We start from the raw sequence: 15,656 nt of genomic DNA on the forward strand, positions 1-15,656 counted from the left end.
CACAACTGAGCCTGACCTAATGTGTCCCACTGGGAGGCAAGATAAATTAACTCAGTCTTGGTACTGGAGTAATTCACACATCTCCCATTCTGCAGACTTGGGAGAAGAGGTAGTTCTACCTCAGTGTAACTGTTGTTTTAGTAAAACAAACACTTTTTTACCTAAGGCAACGTGACTTCAGGGAAAACAAGAACACAATGCTTTATAGATAAAAATACTTCATATTCCACATGCAATGCTGAAGTGTTCCAAAGCCTAAATATACAACTTTAGAGTATTTAAGTGGGAAAGCTGAGTAGGCAATAACTTCTGACTTGGGCATAATCTTTTCCATTGTAAAATGCTGACTCCTCTATACTGTTTAAAGAAAATGTTAGAAGAAAGGTAACGTAATAAAGTCACTGAAAAGGGTACTTTTGGACATTATCCATGAAGAAAAGATTGAACATGATAAACTATAACCTTGCAAATTTCCTTTGTGCAATTAGTAGACCACTAGATATTTTATTACCCACCGCCTGTAATGTGTGTATTAACAAAATGCATTTTGTTTATAAAGACATTATTTACATGGTGGCCTCAAGATAGTGATATATTTGATAAATTTGATATACACTTTCCATTATGAAATAGCTTTTAATTGTCAATTACTAAGGCTGTCAGATTTTCTGCAAACTTGACATAGTTGGTAACAAATTTGTTTGTTAAGAAGGTAATTCCAATACATAGATGCCATTCATATACCTTGAATTAATTTAAATTACAGTTTCTAGACATCTAAATAAGAAGATTCTGGTTACCTCCTAATAGAAATAGGGGCTTTAATACTGTTTTTGACTAGTTAACAGAATTACATGACATTGCACGTGGACTTTATGTTCTGGGAGTTCCCTTCCAGCTCTGTAAGGAAATGATAATGCTGACAGGCTAAGAAATCTTAGTCTGCACTTTTTTGTCAGCTGACAGGCAACAATAATGCTACCTTTGAAATCCTGATAGAAAATTGTAGGTAAAAATAATTTAAACAAATGCATCATGAAATACATCATGGGGATATTGACAGCTGACTTTGCTAGTCTTTTTAGGACAAAATGTAAGCAGCTTTATAAAATGATTATTTCTTTCTTACTTTGCCTACATGGAAACCAGTTTTTATATTCTTTGCCCAAAGGAAAAATATTGTAGCTCCAAAAGCGTGATCCTAGTTTTTATGCTGCTCCATTTTGCTTCATTTCTGTAGAATGCTGAATACCTCTCTAGAGAACTGACATCAAAAAGCCTCGAGCACACAGTAGAGCTCTGGTAGCATAACAACTAATTGCACATCAGCTGGGCACAGCAAGCACTGGTTACCGAGTACTGTTAATACATCATAGTAAATAGCGTCAATGGACTTAACTTAAACTTAGTTAAGAAAGGCAAGATATTTCAGCTAGGAACATGGGCAGATAAGAGGAATGCTCAGACAGTTACACCTGCTCAGCTGCTGGGTGCTTCCAGAGTAAACCATTGGACCTTGATCATATTTCCATCCTAAACCTATCAGCTACTTTTTATGGCAAATACAATAGGAAAGGTTAAATGATCTGATATACAGCTATCCTGCAAAACTCTGAAGTGGTGTAAATAATCTATGTGCTCACACACATACAGATGACTTGCTAATTCTTCCCAGAAATTTCCACCTCTAGAGTGAAACTAATAGAACTAAATAACAGAATCACAAAATCCTTTGGGAAGTGAACTTAAAGGTCACCTAGAGCCCCCATATCCTTCTCTGCAGGGCTGGAGAATATTCTAGTGTATCTCATACACTTTTGTGCAAAAGTCAGACATTCTTCCTTAAACAACTAATGAAAGTGGGTTTTGCTTATCTGACTCATTTCCCACTGAAGCTTATTAAATAATATTCATATTTTCTACTCTGCTGACTGAGCTGAAGGGCAATAAACCTTCTGGTGACTGGTGGTGTTAAGCAGCCAGAGTACGTAACATTTTCAGCTGCTCCACACAGAGCCATTAAGGAACATCTGCCTATGCTGCTTCTTGTACAAAAAGAGCACGCTTGCTCCCACTTGACGTTTCTTTCCCCTGCAGATAAAAAAAAAAAGGGTTTACTGTGTTTCACCAGCAGTTAACTTTTCCCTGCATTGGCACTCTGTTCCTCCGTTTAGACCCACAGGATACAACATACGCGGAATTCTCACCAGACTGCTTGATTTTTTTTTAAAATAAAAATCTATTTAATAGAAATACTACAACTTAAAATGTGTTCCTTACAACAAAGCTCCCAAATTCCCAATAAAGAGTCACATGAACCCCTAGAGAAAATGAGTAACTATCTCTCCTCATTAAAAATATTCCTCCATTGGTCTCCAGGAATTTGTCTCTAAGAAGGAAACAGAACTGTTTTGTGACTTAGGGAGCTCTCTGACAACCGGATAAGGTCACCATCCTAGTTATTCATACTAGGCTTGTTTCCAGAAGTGCAGTCTAGAACATGAGGTTTGCCTGAGCCCCACTGCAGAGGTTTGAAAAGAAGCCTGAATATCATGGATATCTGTACTGTACCTAGTGCTTGCCAGCTCTGTCCAGGCTGCCTTTTCACTGAGAGCTGATCCACTCTCCTAAGTACTCTTCTTCAAAAGCTCACTTGCATTCTTTGTCCTATCTCAAGTGAAAAGAACTGTCCTGAGAACCTGTAAGCAGATGAAAATCCTGTAATAGCCAGTGGATATTAGAAACCCATAGCCTGAGGCAGCAGGGAGCCCAATGCTTCTTGTAAAATTCACCACATATTTTAAACTCCATGTTATTGCTAAACATATTGGAAATACAAGGAATTGGCATGCACAAAAGAGTATACCAAGGGTGCGGTGTTTGATGGAGACTACATCACTGGCACAAAGTTGTGCGTTCTGCTACAATCATGAAAATGTATCAGCAGAGGTCCCTATTAATTCAAATGTTACAGAAAGTTATCCACCAAACAAGTGTGTCACCTGTGTATGTGAATGACAACTATGGATGGGCATTCCCATCTGGAAGCAGAACTTTTCTGTATGAATTATTTTACTTCTTAAATCTCATGAGTTATCTTCTGAAAACTCAAAGCCAAGTTCATTGGGAAATATCTGCAAAGTAACCTGATTTTAATGTCAAAAACCAGAAGACCCAGACATCTCTCATCCAAAGTCACTAATATTACCAAGTCTTGTACATTTTTTACTTGCATTAAAAACTTCAGGTTTTAATTTGTAATTTCTTTTTTAGAATATGTTTTTAAAACAAAACCTGGTGAGTCTCATATTCATTTAGTACCATGAGCTAATGTTTTAAAAGAATAAACTACACTGCACAATGAACAATAAAATCCTGCCATGTTTTCATTAGTGTACTTCAAATGTGGGAAGCCAGATGTCTAATGGTAAACAAGAGTCTGTTGCTAATTCTGCTGTGAATTGTAAAAGCCACCTTACTTTTTTGGAGGGAGAGTAGGAGGAGGGGGAAAAGTAAGAACCTGACTGAGCTTATAAATATGCCATACTGAATACACAGTTTTTCCACATTGTATTTCTCTTCACCTGCGAAATCCAAGTCACCCCTCAAGTCAGTTCTGTTTATGAAAGACTCCAATTCCATTACTTGGTGATTAAAATTATTTATTTTCACACTTTCAAACAGATGCATTTTCCTCACTTTCAGTTTAGTAGATAGCTATTCCAATACCGGAGTACTACCACTATTGCTATTACAATCTGACTTCTGCACTTTTAATTTCAGACTCCCAAGCACTGAGACCTGTTTCAAGGACAGACAGGTGCTGGCAGGGCAGAATGGAGCAGGTGTGATGCAGTCTCCGTTGAACACCTTGAACATGCAACAGAACAAATGTGCTTGGTGAAATGCTTGGTGAAACAGTGGTAAGAGTCAGTCTTTGAAAAGGAGGGCCAGGCTTCTAAAAAACTCATAAATGGCCTCCATATGAGCTACAAAAAGCAGTGGTTTGCCACCTGAAGCAGATTTTCTGGAGGTTTGTATTATTACCACTACAGCCAAAAAAGTTCAGAACAGAAAAAGCACTACATGACTGAAAGTGCGAAAACAGGCTGTATTCTACCTCTCCAAAAGCAGAAACAGCAGCACAGTACAATGAGAGCTGCTTTCAAGACCTCTGTGTCCTGATTACTTTGGGAGGTTCCCAGTACCAACAAACATTGTACCATGTCATCTTCAGTTCATGCTGCTGATAGAAACCATCACCTCACCCAGCTTGGTTCTGCTGCTGATGCCTCTGCATGCTGCTCCTTTGCCTTTGAGTAGGAGGCAGCCACCTCTGACTATATAACAGAAACAGAATGCAAGGCAGCCTCTGTATCACACACCTAATTTAAACATTTTGTATTAATTTCTTGTTCTGCCACAATGCAGAGTGGATGAATACAATCAGAGAATGGTTTGGGCTGGAAGGGACCTAAAGATCACCCAGTTCCACCCCCCTGCCATAGGCAGGGACACCTTCCACCAGACCAGGTTGCTCAAAGCCCCATCCAGCCTGGCCTTGAGCACCTCCAGGGATGGGGTATCCACAGCTTCTCTGGGCAACATATGCCTTGCAGCCCTCATAGGAACGAATTTCTTCAAAATATCTAAACTAAACCTACCCTCTTTTAGTGCACATTGCTGGCTCATGTCGAGCTTCTCATCAACCAACACCCTCAGGTCCTTCTCCTTGGAGCTGCTCTCAATCCATTCTCTGCCCTGCCTGTGTTTGTGCTTGGAATTGCCCTGGTGCAGGACCTTGCATTTGGTCTTGTTGAACCTCGTGAGGTTTGCACAGGCCCACCTCTCCAACCTGTCCAGGTCCCTCTGGATGGCATCCCTTCCCTTTAGTGTGTCAACCACACCACACAGCTGGGTGTCATCAGCAAAATTGCTGAGGATGCACACAGTCCCACTGTCCATGTGGAGACTATTCTTTCCCTATCAGTTACATTCTGTCATTGCTGGGACAGAAAGTTGTCGTTGTATAACAGATAGGAGTACATCATAATGTTAGAAAAAAGACAAGAGCACTATGAGCAAATTAAAACTAAGAATGAATTCATTATGGTTATCCCAACTGTAACAGAAAAGAACTGAGAGTGATTTGAAAGGGAGCTCTCAAAGCTCCTAGGCCAAAACGGATTATAACACATTTTTCATATACCCATTTTTCTGCTAATGCAATCTCAGATTTTACTTTATAGCTATTTGCTATTGGTATAGCAATAGTATACTCAGAGTATAGAAAAGAAAGTGTATGATTAAAATTCAAATCCTGCCCCAAGTTCTCTGTAATCATGGTGTTAAAGCAGAGAAAATTGGTTCTTGAAAAACCACATTCTAAAACAGAATGATTTGCTTTTCAGAAATACTTTTCTGAGTTTCAAGTATAAAACAACTTTATTTCAGATGACTTAAAAGTATCCAGATGGGGACTTCTATTAAAAGTAGAAATTACCCCACCCACCTTTTAACAGTAGAAATTCATCAGGAACATATCATTTGATGAAAGCCTTCCTAACATTTTCCAGGAACCTTTGTACTGAGGTAAAATTTTTGCCTTTCTGCTGCGAAAATAGCTCTCAAAGATTTTCTCCCCCAACTCTAAGCCTATCTTTATAAAGTAATCTAATAATTTTTATATGGAATGAGGCATTCTTTCCATCAAAAGAGCTGAGATTAGAGAGACTTTGAAAAGAATCATGATATATAAAAAGGAAGGCACAGAGATCTCTACAGAATATGAATTCAGCTTGTGGAGTTGAAGAGTTGAAGAAGGGTTTCTTTGCACAGATCCCATCAATATGCTCTAGGTCAGATATTGAGAAATGAATTACTCAGAAAGAGGGAGCTGGTAATTCCTCAACTCTTCTACACTGAAGTATAATCAGCTCCCAATTAGCACAAGAGAGTTATTACTTTTCTGTTGGAAAAGGGAATAGGTTTTTTTTGTTTGTTTGTTTGTTTGTTTTTTTAAGTGTTACTTATGTTCAAATTTTACTTAGTATCAATCTAAGATAGCAACTGAATACCAGAGACCAAGAAATTTAGGAAAATCATAATCTGATTTACAGACATCTTTCCATGCACATTTCACTCTGTTTGAGGAATTGGGAATGGTATTAATAAACAGAAAGTGCTTCTTTCTAAGAATAATAAAAAAATATATTGTAATGTACTTGGACAGTTAGCTTACAATTACAGCAGAATCAACACCTGCCTTAAAGAGTAATGTGTGTGTGCATCTGTGGGCTAAAAGTAAGGATCAAACTGTTTATGGTGCTCTTATAGAAACATACAACCAAAGCACTGGTAAGTAAGCATGGGTATAGGTACAGTAAAGTATATACAGTTTGTACATGAGTAAGCATACGTAGCTCTTGTCTATGTATAATACTTGATATAAATTATCATCTATAGTCATCATTAGATGAGAACAATGGCATTTGTTCTATCAAGCCATCCTAACTCAAACATTTTAATGATTTCCTCTTGTTTGACCTGCATTTATAGTCACTGTTTTTGCATTGCAAAAATGCAGTAAAGATACAGAGCATGTAAAAGTGAGGTTAATAAACCAAGGTAATAAATAGCTTTTTCTCACTAACAAAGGTGAAACAAAAATAGCTTAAAAGGTAACTGTCACCTGCTACAGATTTTCTCTCTCTCTCTCTTTTTTTTTTTTTTTTTTTAAGAAAAAAATATTCAAACATTTTCTAGTGTAGCTTGGTAGTGACTGAAAGTTTTAGTACCATATATTATGTCATCTAGTTCTGTCTTTTCCAACTCTTGTCTTTTACTAAGGTCATTTAATGAGTTTCCGTTTATGCACATCAGTTACAATTAAGCATGAGACTAGAAGTAATACACTTTAGCACCACAGTTTGGCTGCAGCTTTGCAACAAAATCACATGAGGATCTATAAAATACAGGTGAAATGACGTTTTGGTAATTCCAGGAAAAAGCCCCTAAGGTCAATTCATCTGAGCAGAGTGCAGACACCAAGACAAACCCATCTTTGCATAGCCTGAGCTCTTCTCCCTGTTGCTCCCCCCTAATAAGAGCTGTTGAGTGTGAAACCCAGGTTGCCAGCCGCACAGACAACCCGCTAAAGCTGGTCTGTAGCACCTGCAGGGAACTGTTGGAAGCAAAGTTTGTGCACAGGATGCTCTCAGGAAGCACCTTACAGGAGAGCGGCGCTTTCCTTGCCCTCCTCCCAGGCAGGGGCCATGGGCAGAGGCAGCTCCGAGCCTGGGCTGGGGCAGCCTCACCTCGCTGGGAAGGCTGCCAGGGGCAGACCTACCTTGGTGAGCTGGGCAATCTTCTTGCACATTTTCACGTGAATTTCCTTATTGCAGCCTTCCGCCGAGCTGCTGCGAAGGGCTTTAGATCCATTGCAAGTCCCGGGCTGAGGAAGCTTGTTTATGCCGGAGGCCATTAGGCTGGAAATATTTTAATCAAGTCCGTTTGTGTATGCTCCGGGCAGAGCGAGCCTGTCCTCACTGCTCGCCTCCCCACACTCAAACCCCTGCAGCACTGGAGGAACTTCAGCCCCAAACAGGGCAAGCTGCAGCAGCTGCTTCTCTCCCTTCTGTGCAGATGTCCCAGTCCTTCAGCAAAACACCCAGGCGAGGAGGCAGAGAACAGCATGTGCAAGCCTCCCGATCGTGGTGTGTTATTTTTTTTTTCCTCCCCTTCTTTTCAAATGGTTGAGCTTCCGCCAGGAGAAGATGCCAGCGGCTGGATGCTACAAATTCCCCACAGGATACGCTGAGCCAGCGGCACAGACGTTGCTGGGGATCTAATAAGAGAGATCGTCTGCAGATTGAATCATGTTGCCTTCCTGGACTGCTGAAGGATAGCAGGGGTCGTCAGAGGAGGATTATAGCTCCTTTCACAAGCTCTGCTATTTTGGCAGTGCTCTCAAAGTCCAGATGGACCAATAAAGTGATGAAGGAAAGCTAGTACAATTTTTGCTGCTCTGCTGAAAGCAGAACGAAGCAGTTCTGCCACCTCAAACACAGCTGAGCCCCAAAAAGGTGTCCCAGAGCCGCTCAGCCTGCTTTATCCAGAGACTGGCCAGTTCCCCTCAGATGCACTAAACACATTGGAAAGAAGCCTGAAGAAAATGGACAATATTGCTGGGCTCTTTTTCTTCATCTGCAGCTATTTATTCTCTTCAAAAAGACCACACTTCAAAATGTAAAAATAAATAGGTTAGAGCACAGCAAAAGCAGGAAAAAGGCATAAAAAAGGCAAGCTATTAAAATGCGATTTTTTTTTAAATGGTTCAGTAAAGTGTTGTGAAAGAAGAAAAAGCTTACTGGACATGTTTAAACAAGCCCAGGAGACAGGCGGAGGAGGAGAAAGCAAAGTAGGGGGAAAACAGAGGTGGAGAAGAAAAAGGAGAATGAACAGGTAGGAGAAGCTGAGAGCTGCTCAACACCCTGCGATGTGTCACCACAGCCAGTGCAAGGGACCCCAGAGAGTAAGCCCCATCTCTGCCCAGATAGGTACAGAGGGGACAGAGCTGCTTCTTCCCCCTGTCCCATGCAGGTACGGCAGCTTCCCCGGCCCCCTCTCACCTCCTGGCAGCACCTCCTGTCCTTCTCCGGCTAGAAGCTTCCACTTTGCTTGCCGTGGCTTTGAAAAAGAGCTTCTTGTGATCAGAGTTGGGAAGGAGAATTATCCAGTGTCAGCTAAGAGCAGAGCAAAAGGAATCTGCAGAAAAAGGGAAATCCTCGATGAGGGCAAAAAGGGATAAGGTCCTGTTAAGAATAAGCAGTTCAAGAGGAAACAGATTGGGCAGAAGAAGAATGCCTCCAGGCAGCAGGGGGGAGAGGGAGGAGTGAGAAGATGTAAGAAGAGAAGATCTTGGGACAGAGAAACCAAACCCTTTAACTGCTGGGAGAAAAAGAGGGACTCTAAAGCTCTGGAGGCAGATCTTCACTCCAGGATTGAGAGTGAAGACTGACTGAGAAACTTGCAGAAAGAAAACACCAGGCAGGAAAAATGAAGATGGTCACAACTGATGCTAGATACTAAGCAGGGAAGAGAATTTAGCCCAGAAAAAAACATTACTAAGAAAAGATAAGAAACAATCTTTGCACAAAGTAATACCTAAATGTGGTATCTTCATTAATTGGCATTAGTGTCTGAGATGCTGCTGCCTGGGACTGGAACTTTTTCTGTGACTATGGCATAAGGACACTCCATTGTCAGTTGCCTGGTATCTAATAAAGATGTGTGCACACAAAAGTTCAACTCTGCTAATATATGGTTTTATTATTGTCTCTACATGGTCACTGACTTGAGGAAAAAGAAGGCAGGAACTTAATTATATGCATAATTTTGATAAAATTGGCAAGCTTATTAGGACAATCAAGAAAACACAAAGGGCTAGCACTGTTTCCTAGCTACCTTGTTTCCTCAGAAAAAGAACAAAATTGAATGAAAATAGAACGCTATTAAGATAAATGCAAAGGGTTTTAAAAATACTTGCAATAAGCTACCTGTGTTACAACTCTAATACAGAGACAGCAATGCTTATTTTTATTATTTTTATTTATTATTATTTTTATTTTTTTCCGCTGAACAGCAGGGTAGTACATCACTGGACCTGAATGCATGCCTGGATGGAGACTTGAGACACTTCCACTGGCAGACAGAGAAGAGGAGCACAGAACTTCAGGTACACTGGGAAAGCAATAAACAACAGGTTATTTTCAGATAGTCCATTAATATGTTTTGGGGGATTAGAAGGCAAAGCTTGAGGCTTTGGTACAAGATGGTGTTTTTTTAAGCAGGACATAACTAGTCACAGATAAATTATTCTTATTCTGAGTCCAGACAAGAGTTGTCAGCTAACAGCTCAAACATTGGAAAAGCTTTGGTCAGACCTTATGCACCAAAAAATGCAATCAGAAAACATAACTTCACAGGAGGCTCAACGTTTCATTAGTTCTGTTACTCAGGAAAACACTTGATTTCAGTAACAGAATTTCAGCAGAGATTTTAAATGAGAATTTGACTTATTTTATTTTCTTTTAATTGAATCTAGGGGTTGCCTGTGGATAAGAAGACAAAGCAAGAACATCACAAAGGGTAATTTAAGCAGGTACTATACAAAAGTGGATTTTAAGTGAACCATGTGAGCACATAAGTGGATGAGAAAAATGTTCTTGAACTTGGAGCTGTACAAGGCAAAGATGCAGTTTAAAATACAAATGAGAACAGTCTAAACAGAAAACACACATGCATACACAATTCTGCTCGAATTATTATTGTTGCATTTGTTATACATAAATTATGAAAGAGAAGGTAGTTATGGCACTATAGTCTTCAAGTCTGTTAGCAACTGTACACAGGTTTATAGCTTTGCTGCTCAAGTGTGTTAATTTATTTTTTTTTATTAACAAAATTGTGTCATATGAATAGAAGACTATATGCCTTCCACTTTCAGTACCTGCTGCTTGTTCAATATGCAGACTACACTACAGCTTCTGTAAGTTTTATATCCTCCTTTGCAGTCCTCCTAACTCAATTGACTGTGGAGTGCATACTAAAGCTTAGAGATGTTTGTTCCACAAGCTTTAGTCTCCTCATCCTTAGCATTTGGAACAACACAGCACGTGGACTATCACTACGTGCGAGTATGTTCTTTCCCTTACTTTGATGGAGGACTGAGACATTGTTACATAGTAAAAATTAGATATTCTATTCATCACATTCTCCCCAAATTTGTCAGGTCTGGTTTTTTTTTTTTTTTTTTTTTTTTTTGATAATGTAGTATTGAAGGAATTTTTACTGTTCTCAGTCAGTGAGGAAGTCAACAGGACTTCTGGTGAGTTCTCCTTCTTTGTAGGAGAACAAAAAAAAACCTATCCTTCTATAATATTTGTATACTACCTTTTTCCCTCTGTCACAAAGAAAAGAAACTTAGAAAAAAACCTGCACTTGAAGTTAAGTAACTTTTGAGTTCTTATCCTTTTACCATGGTACCAAAGCAATCTGTTATTGCCTGGTTAACATAATACCACTTGTTCTTGTCACACATTTAGTCTATAGAAGTGACTCATGACAGAAACAATCTCTGGCAGCTGATCAGTTAATGTCAGTAAAGACATCAAAGTCAGTAAAAAGCCTCTAAGTCAACATCATCAGGGTCAACAAATGGGAGAAGGTGCAATTCTAGGTATAATTACAAAATCCTTGCCACCAAGCAAATTAGCTTTCTGCTTACATGGCTGAAACAAATGGCTGGAAAGCTTTAATAGTACATCTTTCAAATTCTTAATGATTTAAACATCAATACAATTAAAATAAGGTGTGACCCACCATCAAATTCACCCATTTTATCCTCGCTATCTCAACTGAAACATAAGTCCATCAATCCAGCATTATTTATACCTACAGTAAAAAAATGTGTAGGATACACAAGGTAAGACTAGCTGCTATTAAAATGGCCACAATTCATGAATTCTAAGACACAAAGAAGATACTTCTGCTGCAAATGTTTAATGCATAAGCGTTGTCCTTAGTTTAGTGTATTGCAAACAGCTTTCCCAAAGCACAATTAATACAGAGCCCAATTCTTCCACTATTTATTTGAATACCAGTTCCACTGAAGCCAGTGGGATTTTTTTTTTTTTAATTTATTTATGAGGGCAAAATTAAACTGATCCCCCAGATTAGACTCTACTGATGTTTTCCAGCCCAATAAAATCTGCATTTGAAAATGGTGTAACAATACAGGTAGTCATTAACTGTCATGGTAGATTTCAAATGGCAAAGCCCTATCAGTAAAACAGATTTACAACTTCTCAAGTCAGTGTCTCAACAAAGGAAGATGCATCCCTAAGTGAAATGCTAATTTAACTCATAGATCACTAGTCTCGTTATTGATCTCCATTTAAATTCATTTTGATCATGGAGTACCTTTTTGATCTCAGTATAGAATTCAGGGACTGTTTTTTTTCCTTTTACAGAAGAAAAGAAAGAAAAAAAAAAAAACAACAAAACACCGGAAAGAGGAATAAGAAGTGGTCAGAAGACCCATAAGAACAGCTATCCTCCCCACCTAGTTCATTATCCTGCTTCTAGTAAAGCTTGTTTAGGGGTTGAAAGCCAGAAAAAGGACAAGCATAAAGAGATTCTGTCACTGGTATATCCTGGGTAATTACAATGATGGGATTATGTAACTATTTTACAATTTTCCTTTCCTCCCCCTTCATAAAGCAAACAGGATTTGAGAATCCAATTCAAAACTCATCAGAAGTGGGGCTGATTTCCTCATTGACTAAAAATAGTAACTATTTGAGAACTTGTATGCAATTTTATAGCTGACTTACACACACATTTTGGAGGAATGTGGCAAACAGAATCTCTGATTACTACTGCATAATGATGGCCCTATTATGGATGAAGTATTCCTGTGCTTATACTTTAGTATGGAAGCTGGAACCAACCAGATGAAACAGTTATAAAAGCCCTGGAACACAAACTAAATGGGATAGCAACAACTCTCTTTTTTTAACCTGCTTTTTACCCAGTAACCTACAAGTGAAATTACCACAAAGTGAATGGCACGCAGCAAGTTTTGCTCACTCTGTGTCACTGTGTATCTGTTGACATAACAGGACTGACAAAGGAAAGAGAAAGGCTCTTGAGCAGTGCTATCAGAAGAGACGGATACAGTCAGAAAGAGACAGCATTAACAGATGAGATCGCTACTTGGAAGGACAAGGAGAGAATCTTCAGCACGCTTCCCTCCAAAGCCTGCAGCAGCATTCAAGATCTGATTGTCATCATTGCTTTCCTTTTCAGTTAGGACTGTGAGCTCCTCCTGGCCTGATCTGCTCACCTTACTCGGCACTGCAGGACTGGGCCCAAGCTGGTATAGTCACTACCTTCATGCTTGTCCTGCCCTTCCTCAGCTCCTCATCCCTCTGGAAGCAGCTGGCTCTCACTGAGTCCTGACATTTAGTTCAGACCAGGACTGGAGTACCAGGGCTGAGCTGAAATGAGGTTACCAGAACCCATGGGCAAAGGCTGGAAACCCCAGGGAGGCTGCTCAGGGGCCACTAAGGCTTAATAGCACACTCAGGGCTCTGAAACATGACCTGCAAAAACTCTGACAGCAAATCCTTCCACCAGTCAAACAAAGTAAGTAGCTATTATCACAAGATAGTTACACTTCATGGAAATCTGGATTGCTGTGGCATATTTACCTGAAAGCCAGTATGTCTAACCAGGTTAGACTTCAATTTGTCACAACAGAAGCCTGACTTCCATTTCAATCTAGAAACACAAAGCCTAGAAGAAATATTTAACGCAGACTGAAGAAATAAATCTCACATCCTGGATGAAATCGATCATAAGGGACTGCAAGGTATTCACAGGGGAAAATCTCCATCTGTAGATCTGAGACGCAGGCAGACACAACTCGATTGCCAAATGTGAACCAAAAGTAATACAGTTTGCATTATTAGCTTCACTTAAAATAAAAGTCCTGGGTTTTTAAAGTCACAAGAATCACAAAATTTTACCTGTTCTCTTCCTATTTTAATGCTCTTCTTCATAAACAGACTACTGTGGTGGAAAAAAAAGCTGGATGAATTTAATTTTCCAGCACAAATATCTTAAATAGAAATATGATTACACATCATATTTTTCCCAGAAAATATGAATTAAAAAATAAATAAACAAAACCTCATTGAGGATTCACTGTTGATTACAGTGTTTTTGTAGGCTGTTTCTCCGATTAAAAAAAAAAAAGTAGACACAGATGTTTTAACAAATATGACTCTATGTAACTAATATACTTGAACATATAGAATCCATTTCCTGCTCTCTAGGAGCAGAATGGGATTAGTCCAGATCCACAGGTTTTACCAATTAATAGAAAATACAAATGACTCATCTTTAAAAAGTAGGTAGATGTTGAATACATGGAAATATATGGTAGTATGATGACTGAAAAATCTCCCTGCTACATGTATAAGTGATTTTTTTTCTTGCTGCCTCTGTCCATTCTTCATAAATAGCTCATATAACCCATAATCCTTGACACATTTGTAAATGGAAAATCATTCCATTATATTGTTGATAAAAATCTACTAAATACTGTGACGATTCAGATATGAAACAATACTGCCCCCTAGTGTTCATCTATTTTTTTCTCAGAAAACAAAACACACAAACACAAAACCAATACTTCTTCAGGATGGTTTCTGCCTATTTGACCCGCTTTCACTCTTAATGGTATGTCACCTATCCTTACTAAATAACTACTGTCACTTGAGGTTATTAGACATGTTTTTATAAGCCTTAACACAGATGAACTACCCTAAGTTCCTAGGGCCCACAGTGAACTACTTACGTCCACATTTTTGAATGTTGTCTCTAATTAGTAAGTGCTCAGAATATTTCCACCCGACTCATCATCCACTGTACCTTGCTTCTTGTAAAGTATCCCCCCCTCTCACAGCATGTTCTGCAACCAAGACTCTGGAGTTTCAGCTTATTTAACCTTTCCCTTCTTAATGAGATACAGAATTTATTCTTACTTCAAAGGATACAGTAGGTTTATGCTTGAAAATGCAGGGGAAAATTTACACTAGTAAAAGATGCAATCTGGAAGAACACAAATGCTCTTTTCAACAAGGCAGCTACTACTCTTGTAATTTCTGCCCCCTTACAAATGACACAAAACAGAGATGTTTCAGTAAGAAAGGGTTTTTATTACTTTTAGACACAGGCAGAGCTTGGCTTGCTACCCCCCTTGCTTTGGTCTAAGGCTCTCGATGAGAAAAATGCAGCTATACCCATCCTTCTGGGTGATTTTATCTGGAGAGGACTTTGGCAGAGTGCTGTGGGCAGTGCCAGAGTTTGGCAGACATATTCAGCTATTTGCATATATGTATACCACTAAAACTAAACATTCATCTCTCAGCTCTTAGTGTGTCCATACTCCCAAGATAACAAAATCAGATATGGTGAGGTCAGAAGGGATCTCTGAAGAGATCTAGTTTAACCCCTGGGCCAAGCAGGATCACCAATGGCACATTGCGCAGGATGGCATCCAGGTGGGTTTTCAGCATCTCCAGAGAAAGAGACACCACAACCTCCCTGGATGACCTGTTCCAGTCACCCTCACAGTAACAAACTGCCCCCTCATATTCAGCCAGAACCTCCTACGCTTCAATTTGTGCCTTTTGCCTCTATGTCCTGTCACTGGGCTCAACTGAAAAGAGCCTGGTTCTATCTTCTTGACACCCTCCCCTCAGATATTTATACACATTGATGAAGTCTCCCGTCTTTTTTCCAGCCTGAACATGCCCAGTTCTCACAGCCTGTCCTCGCAGACAGGTGCTCAGGTCCCCTCATCACTTCCATAGCCCTCCTCTGGACTCACTCCAGTAGCTCTATACCTCATAGATCACCCATCATCCTTTTAATTTCAGCTTTTATTGGCCCTTGCTATAGAACAGTCACAAAGCGTGTACCAGCACAGGCAGAGAGCTCACCTCACGCCTTCCTAAAACGAGAAAATCCCAAACCCTCCAACCTGGCCACGACCCCAGCGTAAAGCAAGCGGTCACTCCCCCACC

At 39.7% G+C, this 15,656-nt stretch overlaps 1 protein-coding gene and 1 long non-coding RNA gene across 5 annotated transcripts in view; one reads left to right on the forward strand and one right to left on the reverse strand.

The window, feature by feature from the left end:
- Positions 1-7,909, reverse strand: part of FAM184B (family with sequence similarity 184 member B) — a 41,856-nt gene extending 33,947 nt beyond the window's left edge. For all 4 annotated transcript variants that reach the window (XM_068679999.1, XM_068680000.1, XM_068679997.1 and 1 more), the window contains exon 1: positions 7,349-7,909. In XM_068679999.1, coding sequence (XP_068536100.1) covers positions 7,349-7,483 — 135 coding nt within the window. In that variant the 5' untranslated portion in view covers positions 7,484-7,909. The remainder of the gene's footprint in view (positions 1-7,348) is intronic.
- Positions 7,910-8,233: 324 nt separating this feature from the next.
- LOC137855646 (uncharacterized) lies at positions 8,234-14,029 on the forward strand. The gene is made up of 4 exons (XR_011095867.1): positions 8,234-8,463; positions 9,644-9,736; positions 10,106-10,162; positions 12,684-14,029. It is a non-coding gene; the product is annotated as an uncharacterized lncRNA (long non-coding RNA).
- The last annotated feature ends 1,627 nt before the right edge of the window (positions 14,030-15,656 follow it).

This window comes from Anas acuta, chromosome 4, assembly GCF_963932015.1.
Source record: "Anas acuta chromosome 4, bAnaAcu1.1, whole genome shotgun sequence".
In the NCBI taxonomy this organism is placed as follows: Eukaryota; Metazoa; Chordata; class Aves; order Anseriformes; family Anatidae; genus Anas; species Anas acuta.